Below are 15,214 nucleotides of genomic sequence, written 5' to 3'. Positions count from 1 at the left end.
AAGATTTTTTTTTCACCATTATATTTTCTTATACTTAGTATTTTTTCATTCAAACTTACAGTGCCTTATCTAGGGCGTGGCAAAGGTGGCACTCGCCGCGGGCGCAAGGCCCACAGGGGCGCCCAAAAATATCAAAAGAAAAAAATATTGAAGCTTCAGGCGAAATAATTCCAAAGAACACAACTTGGTTTTCATGTATACTCCCCGCAACAAATGATGCTGAAGAAATCTGGAAACTTTCAAAATATTGCTAGCCTTCCATAGAATTTGCGTATTAAGCCTAAAATGATCTCGGGATCAACAGAACTCTAATTTAAGGGAAGAAATAATATAATTATGTTCAATCGTGCCGTAATCTAGTCATAAATATATCTGTCGAGCGTCGGCATGTTCAAAGGTGCCGCATTCAGATCATAAATATTACGGTCGAGCGTCGACATGTGTTATTACCCCTATTTTCACGAGTTTTTTGCGCTTCATCGAACTTGTCTGTATTTCTTCGACAAATAATAGGATGGGTCTTTCAAATAAACTTTAATTTGAGCTCCCTCCCGCTTAGTTACGGCCCCTAAAGATGGCGCCCGGAAAAAAATTTTTAATTTGTGAAAAAATAATAATAATTTTTTTTTTTTGTTACATTCATTAAATATTTGTACCAGTTTTCAATAAAAATACCGTTTTGGCAAAATTTTTTATTGAAAACCAAAGAATTCACAAAAAATGAAGTTGAGCTGACATTTCAAAGGAGCGAGAACGCATTCGAAAAAATTGTTGGTTGTGTTCTTCTATGATTCCATGGGGTAGAAAAAGCCGCCCTCCAAACTTGTTCCGCAATAACTTTGTCTCTATTCATATTTTACAATAAGTGAATTAATTTTGGATAGACTAATCCATTCTTAACAAATAAGGTCTCTTGTAATTTTTTGCTATTAGTCACAGTTTTTGAGAATGAAAATATAAATAGATAATACGCCTGAGTTGGAGTTTGGAATTATTTTCGACCTCAAATATATCCAATAGGCGTATGTCAAAACGATAATTTTATTGAGAAATGGTAAGAATATAAAATGAATAGAACAAAAAAGAAAACAATTATAAGCTTTTCACAAATTGAAGACTACTTTTCGGGAGCCATCTTTAGGGAGCTGTAACTAGGGAGAGGAAGAAAAAAATTTTTTTATGAAAGACCCCCCCTATTTTTTGAAGGAATTGCTCCCTGAATTTTTCTGCAACTATTCATTTATACCTCGTATAATATTGTTTCTTATTTTAAAACTTCAACGAAAATATATGACTTATTCGATACGATCTTCAAAATTAGATATCGCAACACCCACAACCCTATCCAAAATCAAGGGTTGCGCTAAAACCCTTAGGGGGTTGAAGTTACGGAAATACTGAAATAATGCCTATGGAAAAAACCAAATATATTCAAGAAATGGAATTTTAATCTTTTCTGTCTAACAATTTTTATTGATTTCTTTAGTCGTTAATTAATTAATAATCTATTCTAATTAAAATTTAATCCAAATAAAATAATCACACTCAATACATTCTCCTTCCCTAAAAACTGTTTAAATTTTTATAAAAAAAATCTCTGAATATAGGTACATATTCATCATCTACCCGAACCTGCAAGGGTGCTGATTTGTATTTTTGCCGGGACGGCAGAAAAGCTAGCGCGGGCTTTGTCAGAACATAGGTTTCGCAAATTTAAAGGTAGAGTAAAAAAGAAACATCACAAATTTTATTTTTCGATACAAATAGTTGACCAATAATTATCTCTATTAGACTAATGTATCAAGTCGGAGATATTTTCATCTTCAATACAAATAGATGACAAACTATAGTATATACATCTCTTAAAAAATCAGTGAACCTTGTAAATATCCTTACAAGTCAACAATTCCATATCTGAAACTTATTTTTTCTTCTAATTTTACATATACGCCTAGTTAACTTTATATAACATTAATCAGTGCAATTTTCCACATGTGCTGTCAAGGGAAAAAGACAACTTCTATTTCCTTTTTAAGGAAATTTTTCAAGGAGATAGTAAAATTTTAAAAATTGAATCACAGATAAAAGATTCTCTCATAACGTTTGGCACAAAATCCTGCTTTTTAAACTCTTTGTGGCAGTTGTTGACGAAATCAAATTAATTAGTTTATAAAAGACAGTAGGACTCTAGAAGTGAAATTCAGCTACAAAGTGGCATACATGAATTTTACAAATTACATAATTTTTTCTGTAGTTCTGAAACACAAGAATTGTGGATAAACTGAAGTCAGATTCAATTGAGAGTGTTCAGTTTGTAATATTTAATATTTAAACAGCCTTTTTGAAAAGTAAACTACGAATTGTCATTAACTTTTGGATCATATGAAAATAAAATGTATGAATATATCAAAGAGGATTATATCTAAAATTTACAATAAAGATTGTCTTATGGCACAAATCAGCAATCTAGCTTTTTGGTGAATTCTCTCAACAGAAATAAAATCATCAAAGTTTGATTTTTTTTAAATGAAGAGAAATGTTTCCTATAACAACTGATGTGTCGAATTCAAGTTCTATGTTGCGGTTAAAGTTAATTTCTAAGAAATCTATTTTCAACATACATTCTGATACATTTTCAGCTAACCATCCATTAACATCGAGCCTTCTAATAACAAGTGCATGAGCATCTTTCTTTTGAGACAATCCATCCTTAATTGCAAATCCTTCGAAACTTTCGTAATTTCCCAATTTAATTATCTGTCACATAACTTCTGCATTTATGTTTGACCGTTCTAGATTTCAAAAAATTCCTATATCACCACAGCACTGTTGACGGTCATAATCTGGAGATATTTTTTAATTTCTTCATGTTCTCCAATCTGATGTCTAAGTATGTGAAGGTAATCACTGCCACCACCATGAAGAAAGTTAAACTATAGAGTTTAACGAAGTTACAAAGGTAATCATGGAGAAGGAAAGATATGCCTATTCCTAGCAAGCGGTAAAATGATGTCACAGCGAAGGCTGCTTCCCATCGTTCAGTTGCATACTGGCAAGTTAGGAGTGCTAAAAAATGGATTGTGAAATATTGCATTTACATGATCCAATATCGATAACACAATAATATTCATGTATTTGCTTAATCAAATGAATGGTGGATGAATAATGTATTGATTGAGAACAGTACTGTTCTCAGTTGAACGTTGAACATCCTATATTTCCGAATGTATTTTCTCTAATTCTGTGGTTATTCCGTTCATTCTTCCACATCTTGTAGAACAAAATCGTGCGAGAATATATCAGAAACGCACAGTTTTCATGGTTATATTTTATTATTATATGTTGGTACTACGAACATTCCGCCACGGCTTTATCTGTCAATTCATCAATTTGCCTTAAAGAAATCAGTTCTGCCAACCAACATTTTTCAATGCAAAAATCACTAAATGATATTTATGGAAATATTTCATAAATTTCGATAAAAATGAAATGAATTAGAGAAAATAATGTATAATACTCGTACAGAAGGCTCATTCTACCACTCGTTCCTTCAAAAACTCGCCACTTCGTGGCTCGTTTTTGAATTTTGAACTCGTGGAAGAATATCAATGCCTTCTGCACTTGTATTATAAATAACTATACCAAAACTGTCCATATATCGACAAATAGACACGAACCCTAGGTTGGATATTAGACTCGGAAGCAATACCGAACCAGGGCCCCCGCAACCGCGCGTTCAACGCGTGCACCGCACGCGGGCGCCACTCTTAAGGGACGCCAAAATCTCTTATAGACCGCATGAAAATCCGAAAGACCAAAAGTTTTTGAAAAAGATTTTTTTTATTTTTTCAACAATTTTAAACGTGCAAAGACATCTTCTACACATCCAAACAAGTTCCCGAACGTCACAATCCCTATAAAATAACCTCGGCCACAGATTGCAATTATACGATTCTTTACGAGTAAACAAATCATAAATAATCATCCCTTTGTCGGTACGGGATTTCTTTATGGACCACCTTGCACCGGACGGCGGGCACCATTTCTTCGATCATCACTAAAACGCATATGGTAGACATAAAAAATCATAAATACCGAAGCGATAGCTTTTAGCCAGGGGAATTACTGAAACTTTCGCCACCATCTGTAGGAAAAATACTACATGTTACAGAGAATTTCTGAAACAACCAAAATCTGCTTGCTATGCTATAACAGCAGAAACCTATCCAAAGAATAGTTACTTTGTTTCGAAACGTTTAGGGGTTGAGGTCAAGACGCAAAAAATTAAAATACTCAGATAATTGGAAAGATTTGTATTTTGTGTAATTATGGTTTGTTTTACTGTTTCTTGTTGTGATTAAATTAAATTTTATGAAATGGTAAGTACCTATCCACATACAGTATTAGCATTTCTATTAGTCTATAAAATTCGATATTTTTTTCTCTGTTTAAAATGGTGCACATCCTAAATTAGCCCATACCTATATACTATAATATTATTTTTATTTGCTACGAAGAGGGAAGTATTGTTTGTAATCGTGAAAAAATTGAATCGACTTTGATATTTTGAATTTGTTACCTGGGGCCACCATCATATTATACTTAATTTTTTTTTAATATGCACCCTGGATCTGTATTATTTATTTGATGTTCGTAGCCGTTTGACATTCTAAAAAAATTATATGTCACCTTTGCCAAAAATTAATTATTATAACAGGAACAGGGTATGTGCTTCAGATCGGTCTTAACTTATTATTATTATTAATATTAACTCCGTTTAGGTTTAAAGGCTCGGATTTAAGGTTAAAATTCATAAAAATAAAAACATACGGGTTATTCTCAAAGGGATGGCGCAAAGTAAATCATGGGTGAATGTCCTTACCAATTTTGGATCAAGTTTTTTTTAAATTCTAGGAGCCATACAAGAGAAAACGACCTTCTGATACAAAATTTCGAGAGCAAAAAAAAGCTAGACTTCAACAAAGGGAGAAGATGGCTGGGAGTATGGAATAATATTTAATAATTATTAATAATAATATTGATATTTTAATATAATATTATGCATAATTTAAAGAAGAATAAAGCTCAGGTTTTGAAAACTCTGCAGTTTCATTACAAAATTAAAATAAAATGCGGTTTTGATCGAATGCTTGAATAAAATAATGAAACATTTAAAAAATGTTCTTAAGGCATTCAATGAAGGTTGCTGATAGTTTTTTTAACCCTCCTACAAATAAATTCCTAACAAAAACTGAAACATTTTTTGCCGATTATCCTGCGACGTTTTTCTCCACTTTCCCCCCTTAAGGGGCGCCAAAATATTTTCGGCACGCGGGCGTTGATGACCCTTGCGGGGGCCCTGTACCGAACCTAGGGTTCGTGTCTATCTGTCGATATATGGACAGGTTTGGTAAATACATTCGGAAATATAGGATGTTCAACGTTATTTCAGAGAATACTTATGGTCCACTGGAACAATGAAACAATCAAAACATCTGCATGAAACCATATCGAATGAAAAAGTTATTTGCAATGTTGAAGTGGGGATGGTCACAGTTACGGCCTGCATTAGCGCTGCGGCTTGAATATTACCCTATGTCCTACGTGAGCGACTAATGTTACGACGCGAGCGACGCCAATTTTATGTACTACGCGAGCGATGTGAGCAGCGCGACTTTTTTTGTCCTACGTAGAAATCTACAAACGCGACACGACGCGACATAAATATGGTTGGGTTGGGATTGTGCATTGCGGAAGATCAGTCCATTGTCATACGCTTGTAGAGAAACAGTTATAATGAGGTGGTCAAAAAAACGTAAATTATTCATATGTGAAAATGTGGCTTCAAAAATGCTAATTGTAAGACGCAGAAAAATGGGAAGAAAGAGAAATCCAACAAATTAATTTTTTTTGGAACGAATGAATTTTGGAGAGTTTCACCACTTATATAAACAATTAAGGACTTCTCCAAATTTATTCCACAGTTATTGTAGATTGCTTCCTACAACATTTGACTATATAGAAACAACCAAAAAAAAAATCTAAGAAATACGTAAACCATTACTGAATTGAAATTTTTTTTTCAATCTGCATGGATACCTACGTATTACATATAAATAAGGTTTATTTATTATTACTCAATGATATATTAACCTCAACTATATTTATTTCCTTCAAATGGATATTTCTTCAGCATAAGTAATATAAGTTATGCGTAAATAAATGAAGTGGAATAATAAATGATGATTATTGGTGGGATTTCAAATAAATTATTTATTTCCATGAAACTAATATTTGTTTGACCATAGATCCAATAAATGATTCATTAACTATAATGCATAATATCAAATAAACACTTTTCTCAGTGTATATAATACTATAGTTAATTTGTCAATCTCACTTGTTTCCCCCAGTTCATCGGCAATTCTACTCCATTCTCTATCCACCAACAGTCGATTATGATATCTTTTATCAGTCTTGTCCCAGAGTATACTGGAATTTCTAACAGCCAGTATTAAAACTTCGTTTAAATCATTCATTGTAGAGCGGACGAAGCAAACGTGCCTGCATCAACAAGAACTACTGAAGTTCGCGCGTATTCCGCTTGGAAATATCAAACAATTTGATCGCTGACAAAGCGCGAAATTCGGCTGAAACAGTTTTACGACCGATACGACTGCACGTAGGACAGCGCTATTATATTCCAATGTTTGATATATCGCGTTTGGTCGCGTCGCGCTAATCGCTCGCAATAATTCGCTCACGTAGGACACAGCGTTAGTCGCTCTTCAAAAATCGTATGAGTTCCGACTTCCGACAATTCATTCCTTTGCATATGAGGAATTTATTTCCAACAATAAATAACACAAATAATTTTCTCTCTAAAAATGGTTTCTTAAGTTTTTTCGCCATAACTGATTTGAAAATAAAATGAATTCTACGGAAGTAGGAAAAATAATGAAAAATAAAAACAAATTTTAAAAATTCAAATTATAAAATGTACTACTTAGGTGGTTTATCAATTGTAGAGACAATAATTTCATTTATTGTTGCTTCTAAAGATAGATAGGCCTTCATGTTCCGCTTTTTCTAAATTACAAATTTCGAGAAATGTGGGTGTTTACAAACATGCAGTAATTGCAAGATTGATAAACCACCAAAAAATTGTTTTTGGTGGTTTATCAATCAGAGCTTGTGTACCTTATTTGGGTATTAACATACCGAATGATTCATTTTTTTCTTGTATTCTCCACGAAATCTTTTATGATATGCAGTAAGGGCCGTACTGTTGTCACCATGTGCTTGGCATTTGGCAATTTTGTAGACCCATACTTGCTTATTTGACCGAATGTAAAGCATTTATTTCATTTTATTTTTCGGGTTTGGGTTATCAATGACCTACATGGAAAAATAGACACTTCTAAAGTTGCGAAAAAGGGTACCTAACACTTTTAAACTCAAAATGAATATGAAGTTTTAGACATTCCACTACCATTTGAATTTTTGTATGAAACATATCTTCTATAATCCTATGCTTTTCTAGTATTCATTTCGTATAGAGTTTTATATTTGAATTTAGGATATCCTAACTTATGTCTGTAGTTCCTACCCCTGTTAAGGACCAATCTTGATATTTTTCATCACCCCTTGATGAGTATTAGGATGTTTCTTTTGATTTGATATAACTGAATAAACTGACTTGAAGCAGATAATGTATTGCAGTGATGATATTATGTAAACTTACTGAAGCTTAACATTTCCCAGATAGCGTTGCATACTCCCCATGCTGCAGATATCACAAAAAATAAGGCAGGATCATCTTCTATTGGCTTCCAGAGAATGAGAACCAACATCAAACAAGAATGAAATGTAAAACCAACTCCTTGAAATAATACAGTCATTTATGATATAGTAGGATGAGTTTCTAAGTACATAGGCGTACAACTTTGATTCCGCCATTTTTTTCCAAAATTCGAGGCTTTAATGTAAAAAAAATGGTTATACATTCATGATTCAAAGTATTGTCATCTTTTGAAGCGATCCACGAATTGATCCAATTTTTTACCTCGTCATAAGACCGGAAGAACTGGTCAGCCAGGCCATGTGCCATTGATCGAAACAAGTGATAGTTCGAGGGAGCAACGTCTGGAGAATACGGTGGGTGAGATAGGAGAGAGGACTTCCCATTTCAACGTTTCCAAGTATGTCTTGACCACTTTCGCAACATGGGGTCGAGCATTGTCATGCTGTAAAATAACTTAAACATGTCTCTCGTTGTATTACAGCCGTTTGTCTTTCTTTTCTCGACTCAAATTTTGCGTTCGATAACGATCGCCTGTGATTGTTTCAGTAGGTTTCGACAACTCATAATACGCTACGCTGAGCTGGTCCCACCAAATACTGAGCATGACCTTGGAACCTTGAATATTCGGTATGACCGTCAATCTGGAAGCATGGCCGGGATATCTCCTTGATTTTCTGCGCTTGGTAGTATAATGAACCCATTTGTCGTCTCCAGTCACAATGCGATGCAGAAATCCTTTCCGTCTTTGCCTTGCAAGCAGCTGTTCATATGCAAACAAACGCCCTTCAACATCTCTCGGCTTCAACTCGTACGGCACCCAATTTCCTTGTTTATGAATCATTCCCATGACTTTCAGGTGTTTTGGAATGGTTTGTTATGTCACTCCAAATGATCCTGCTAATTTTCGTTGCGTTTGCAACAAGTCTTGATCTAGTAATGCCTCCAATTCTGCATATTCGAGAACCTTCTCTCTTCCACCGCCATGCAGGTCTTCGACGTGAAAAACACCATTCTTGGAGCGTTGAAACCACTCTCGGCACGTTCTTTCACTGAAAGCGGCCTCACTCTAGGTATTTGAGAGCTACGATCTACTTTTTCGACTACAATCTTCCTCTACAGTCATCCATTGCTAAACGGCGGAAACAAAGTTGTACACCAAATATTAAAGAACAGTCTATTCATATATAGATGAAGAACACTCACCCACTATATAATACCTTCTGATAGATCTCAAGAGCATGCTCAGAGTGCAGGCAGCTATCGACTGTAACGATCCCATAGCTAGATAAACTAGGTTCAAACGCTGTATACCCAAAGTACAGACGACATACGACTAAAATTTGAAGGCTGTAGAAACTTTGGAATCCTAGTAGCAAAAACTCACCTTTCCAAAATCCGAATAGATGAAAGCCTGTTCCAATCCGATGAAGAACATCATAGGAGCCACTAGCTTTATCCTAGAATCCCTGAAAGTTTCTTTTACACTCCTGATGGTGGTCATCAGTTGTGGCTTATCTGAACCTTCCTGGTGGTTATATAAATTCAAAGTATCCATACCGATTACGATGAGTGCAGTTGCAGCAGCACAAAGAAAAGCATAAAAGCCGGTCAGCGCCTGCGCTGTGCCTATTGGCAGTACCGAGAAGTACTGAGTGTCGATAGAATTGTTGAAATTCAGGGAGTATCTAGAGGGACAAGCTTGGGAACCGCAAAGTCTGTTGCCTTCCACTGTATCGAACATGTCATCCAAGAAAGATGCGTAATCATAGGTTGTGGATATTTCTTCAACTGTGGTAGTTGAGCAGTTAGAAGTTTTATTCACAAAGGAAGCTTGTAGACATCTAAGAAAATAATAAAAAATAAAGTCTTAATAATAAGTCTTTATTTCCTACAGGTTATAGTACCCAATTACAGGAAATACAAAAACAATAATCAATATAAAATTAATAACAATTTATGAAGAAAAAAAATATGCTACATCATGAACGTAATCCAATAAAACAATGAAAATTAATAGATAAACAACCCATATACACCCCAACAGACAGTTTTCAGGCCCCGCGGAAAAAAAAAACACAAGAAAGAAATGGAAATCATATACAATACAATGTCATGTGTGATCATCTTAACTTCAGATGTTTTCATTTAAATATAAATCACAGATATAATCTAGAGATTGATAATGCAGATCACATCTATCCGCTATAGAATTAACAACGGAACAAGCATATCTAAGTGGTGACTGCAAAAGCAAATTAGTTCTTGGTGTACTAACATAGAAAAGGTATCTGGTTCTAGCATTCGGGCGAGGTACGAGAAAATCTAGCTTACTCAGCAACTCAACGCAGTCAATCCTACCACCCAGAAGACCATGAAGGAACTTGATGGCATGTAAACCTCGTCTGCATTCAAGGCTTTTCAAATTGAATCTTGATAATAAGATACTATGATCGTATCCCCTAGGGGGTACAGTCCATCCTCTCGAAATGAAAGCCACTTCAAAAACCTTCTTTGTACAGTCTCTAGATGGCGAGCATGACAGTTATAGATTGGGTGCCAAATAAGACAACCATACTCGAGCTTTCTTCTGACCAACGCGTTAAATAGGTGAATTATTGTTGACGAATTCTCAAAAAATCTCGCGTTCCGTACAATGAAACCATATATCCTACATGCCGACAAAATTAGTTGAGTTATATGTGGTATGAAAGAAAATCTTTGATCAAATACCAAACCCAGGTCCTTGATTTCAGTAAGCCGAGAGAGATTTATACCCCTAATGTTATAGTTAAACAGATGTACTTCCTTCTTCCGCGTGTAAGACACTACGCTACATTTGGATACATTCAAATGAAATTTATTACTGTTACACCACCCATTTACAACATCCATGTCTTCCTGCAAACTCAAACAGTCATCAGCAGATGAAATTTCCGCATAAATTTTAAAATCATCAGCATAAGCTAATTTCAAGTTCTTTATTATCTGTAGAAGGTCATTAATAAATAGGATAAATAATAACGGTCCTAGGTTAGACCCCTGAGGCACTCCTGAAGTAACGTCAATATCTCTAGATCTACAATTTTCGATTTGAACAAGTTGCCGACGATGACTCAAATAGGATTCAACAAGATCAGTTAATGCATTCGAAAAGCCAAAAAGATTTTTAGTCTTAAATCAATGTCACATTTGATAACATATGATTTAATAGATTGTTGATACTTACATGATTTCTGTAGAATTCGTTATGATATGGGTATTTGAATTGTCACTTCCAATAGTCCAATAAATAATTAATGTGGAAACAATTGACCCCAAGATCAACCCGATGTCATGAGCGCCTCTGAAAGCTCTAGATACCCTTCTTATAAGGCAAGTGTATCTGAAACAGTATTTTCTTTTATTCAAAATTGTCGATCATTATCATAATTTTAATTAAATTAAATTTATATTTATAAATAGTGAAAACTGGTTCTTATGTTGTACTAATACAGTAATATTGTGTTACTATATTTAAGACAGGTCCACCTTATTGTAAACCGTTTACCAGAACTCATAACTTTTTGCGCTGAGCGCTAATAATTTCCTCACAATATTTATATAATCTAGGTCATGATGGTTAGAGCCTTAGAATATAGAAAGATTATTAATGTTATAAGGTTAGAGCTGACACATGCATTAGGAGGAAAATATGTATCAGACCTCACATGGTGAGATCAAAATTAATGAACAACAATTGATGATAAATATAACTGAAATACCTAATCTAACATAACATTGTTTTTGTAAACAAAAACAGTTGAACATACCTGATATTCTTTATTTCTTCATCTTCATCCACCATTCTATAATTGTTGGACAATTTAATGGCTATGGTCATGAAACAAGTGACTTGAGCATTTACTGTCAAACCCAAAGCTATACCAAAAATAACAGTTGATGGTATCATGAGGTATAAAACTGGATGGAGGTTTATAATATAATGTACAGTTAACAATAGATAACTAACAGCTAAAATAATGTTGCTGGCCAACCTTTGATTGAAATGTAACGTTGCCAAGCATACAATACTAGCAAGCACATGACTCTAAAAATAAATCAAATTAGTAAAATAATTTAGAATGAAAATGACTACAAACTTACCAATCCCAAAAACAATGGTCCAACATTCACATCAAGAGAAGACAAATCATCTGGCTTAGACCAAATAGATAGAGAACTTTGTAATGACAAGTAAGGAAGATATGTCGCAGTTACCGTAAGATGAGAAATGGATAAAAGTATCAAATTAACAATGAGGTTGTGTTTACTTGGCGATGATGTTCTGTGCACTTTTTGCTTATGCGAAGGACCATTTCGAACAACAGCTAAAAGTCGTCTCACTGAAGTTGCTCCTATCGAACTACTCAGAGAATCTTTTCTTCTTATCTGATGAAATTGGCGTATTGAACGATTAGAAACGGGTGAATATCCAGCCATATGCTGAAAACAACAGTATTGATATATCAATCAAGCAAATCCAAACCTCATAGGAACTTACCTCTAAAGTTGAATCGTCAATTATTATCTTATTGGGTTCACATCCGTAGCTTCTAGTTTTCCCAACTTTGTTATGGCGATGTAATATTTTATTTTTCTCGTGTTCTGACAAGACATAGCCCCCTTGACCACCACAAAGATGTCCTAGGGCTGCTGTAGGTTTATATCCTGAGATGGCATTTTCTTTTCCAAGCTCGTGTAGGTTTGGTAAGCTTCCCATTGCTTTTATTAATCCAACATAGTAAATATCAAAGAAGCAACCGAGGTCCTAAAAAAACCGAATATATAAATATCAAAAAGGATGCTACAAGTTTTGTACACTAATTTTATAATTATTTATTGGAAGAGGACAAACATAAAAAAATTTAAAATATTAAAGTAGTGGTAGTTAAGTCGAAACTGAAAATTGATATAAGATCAGAATATAATATAATAGTATCTAGGCAAAGAAGATGTTTCACGAATTAGATACTTATAATTGTTTTAATTATGAATTTTCATCAAAATTTGGTTCAATGAATATTATCTATTTTTTCTTCATAAAATTTTTTACTATAAAATCATACAAAACTATACAGAAAAATAATAGAATAAATAAACATAAGAAATAATAACTCGTTTTTTCTGCGGTAGTTCTTATATCTATATGTAATAGAATCATAACATTTTATATTATTTCGACTACTGATGATATGCTTGAAGCTTTCATTTTTCATCTTACCTGTGAATACAAGAAAAAATATATTCCTCTTAAATGAAAGCTGTCCTCCAGTTTTCAATAGATGTTGACATCAAGTCGGTTTGGTCTTTTCACTATTTCGATCGGTTCATATTTAATCCACTGGAAACACATAATAGACCTCAAAATACGGTCTCCTGTAAAATTCAGAAATTTATTTCGATAAGGGGATGAAAACCAGAAAACAACCCTTAGGAAATTCAGGGTTGAGCTTCCACTATGGATGATACCGCACGGGAAACTGTAACTACAAATCTTTCTTACAGAAGAAGTGAATAAGCTCGATCTTATAATTGTCTCGCAATGCCTAACAATTTTCTATATTTATGTAAAAAAATCCTGGTTCACTTAATGAAAATATTTCCACCAAAGTTAAAGATATACTATCCACCCTGATCATTAGGATTATAGTTGCAGCAATCTAATGCTTTGCCATCAAAGCTTGCCAAAAGGTAATATTTTCCTGGAAATCAGTTCATGGCCAACATTGTGCGCTGTGGAAACATTGACTGAAGGGTAGGGGGTGATGAATAAATCGATACCAGTTTATATTGAAAATAAACGCACATGTCTATCCAATATTTTTTCACTTCTTGATCGATGGAAATAGACACTTCAAATGGCACTGAATCTATGTAGGAATTCATGATATACACTTGTGGCATAAATTAAAAGATCAAAATAAAATTCGAAATTTTTAGCGGTTTTTCAAATGGCTGTATTTTCGATAATAATGGTCGTATCTCAATTTGAAACAAAAATTTTTGAAGATTGGAGTTTATACTTTAGAGATCTCATAATGAAAAAATTTTTCAAGCAACGTGTACCACTCAATCCTAATGAATACATTATCTAAATTTCTGCGAAATTTTTTCGGTTTTCATTTTTGGCATACAGACTTGGAAATTTTTTTTCCCAACATAACCACTGTATGAATGAGATAACTTTTTCATTCAGATTCAATATAATTTTTTCAAAATTTCGATACGAGCACTTCTCGCTGAAATATCGAACTTTGAATTGAAAAGGACCTTTTTGTCTTTAACCATCAATATCTCACCAATCAATGATTGTCACCAATCAATGATTGCACAGAAAATTTAAGGGATGTTTTGAAATCTTGAATGAATTCTCTACAGGAAGTAGCTATAGGATTTTCGGAAAGAATTTCTTTTCATTCTCCACATTAATTTGAAAAGCTTTTAGAGGCTTTTTGGCAAATCAAGCGCTGAATTGAAAATATCGAAAAAACCATCAATGTTGAGTGTGCGTTTTACAGTTCGATATCACCACAAAAATCCCAAAGAATTTCAATTCAATCCATGGAGCGGTTTTTTTTCATTCGATCGAATTAAAAAAAAAATTAATCGAAAAAATTTTTTTGACGACAACGGTTACTCATATCCGAGCTCATATCTGTAATGTGATAGAAAAAGTTTGATAACGAAGTTTGAACCAAATTACTCGAAATAATTTTTTTATTACCAATTCGGTTGTTCTTACCTTATACTGGATGTTACTAAATTAGAGTTACGAAGGAAAATGGATAATTTTAGGAATAAAAATCCCATGAAACGCTTTGTTTTCGAGATACGGTGTGTTTCTAGAGTGTCGTACTTTTTAGCGATGCTTATATCAATTATCAGTTTATCAAATCTTTATTAATCTTCAGTACAGAGTGGGTGAATAAGTACCAAAACTATCCAAGGAATCTGCCATTTTCGTTTCTACCTCCAATTAAGTAACACTCTTTATATTAGCATAGTGTAATCCATTCTTTATACATACTATATTAGACAATGGTTAGAAATGATTGTTTGAACAAAATTAGACAACAGTCCAAACTTTACCTTTTCGTTTATTATTTCCTCTTTCAACATAGAATTTCTCGACATGTGAAAAAAAAATTAAAATTTCGATTCTTTAAGCGAATCGATCTTATTCAGCGAATATCCAGCTGCGGACTTGAAACTCGAGATCTGAATTAAAATGAAAAAAGGGTCTTAACATATGCAAAAACTTGTTAGGACTTTACGGTAAAAAAATTATAACTATTCAGTATCACCGTAACATCGAATTTTCTCAGTTTAATGATTATGTTTTGTTAAGTTCTCGAGAAATGATTTTTTCAC

The 15,214-nt window shown here is 33.7% G+C and overlaps 1 protein-coding gene across 1 annotated transcript; it reads right to left on the bottom strand.

Moving 5' to 3' along the window:
- Positions 1–1,725: 1,725 nt before the first annotated feature.
- Positions 1,726–13,376, bottom strand: LOC123675154 (UNC93-like protein). The gene is made up of 9 exons (XM_045610440.1): positions 13,065–13,376; positions 12,345–12,611; positions 11,948–12,286; positions 11,614–11,891; positions 11,031–11,186; positions 9,189–9,645; positions 9,008–9,137; positions 7,745–7,882; positions 1,726–3,066 (listed from the first exon to the last, which is right to left on the bottom strand). The coding sequence occupies exons 2-9, from the start codon at positions 12,561–12,563 to the stop codon at positions 2,837–2,839; spliced, it is 1,947 nt and encodes a 648-aa protein (XP_045466396.1). The 5' UTR covers positions 12,564–12,611; positions 13,065–13,376; the 3' UTR covers positions 1,726–2,836.
- Positions 13,377–15,214: the final 1,838 nt, after the last annotated feature.

This window comes from Harmonia axyridis, chromosome 3 (assembly GCF_914767665.1).
Source record: "Harmonia axyridis chromosome 3, icHarAxyr1.1, whole genome shotgun sequence".
In the NCBI taxonomy this organism is placed as follows: domain Eukaryota; kingdom Metazoa; phylum Arthropoda; class Insecta; order Coleoptera; family Coccinellidae; genus Harmonia; species Harmonia axyridis.
This window is presented reverse-complemented; position numbering and strand designations above follow the sequence as displayed.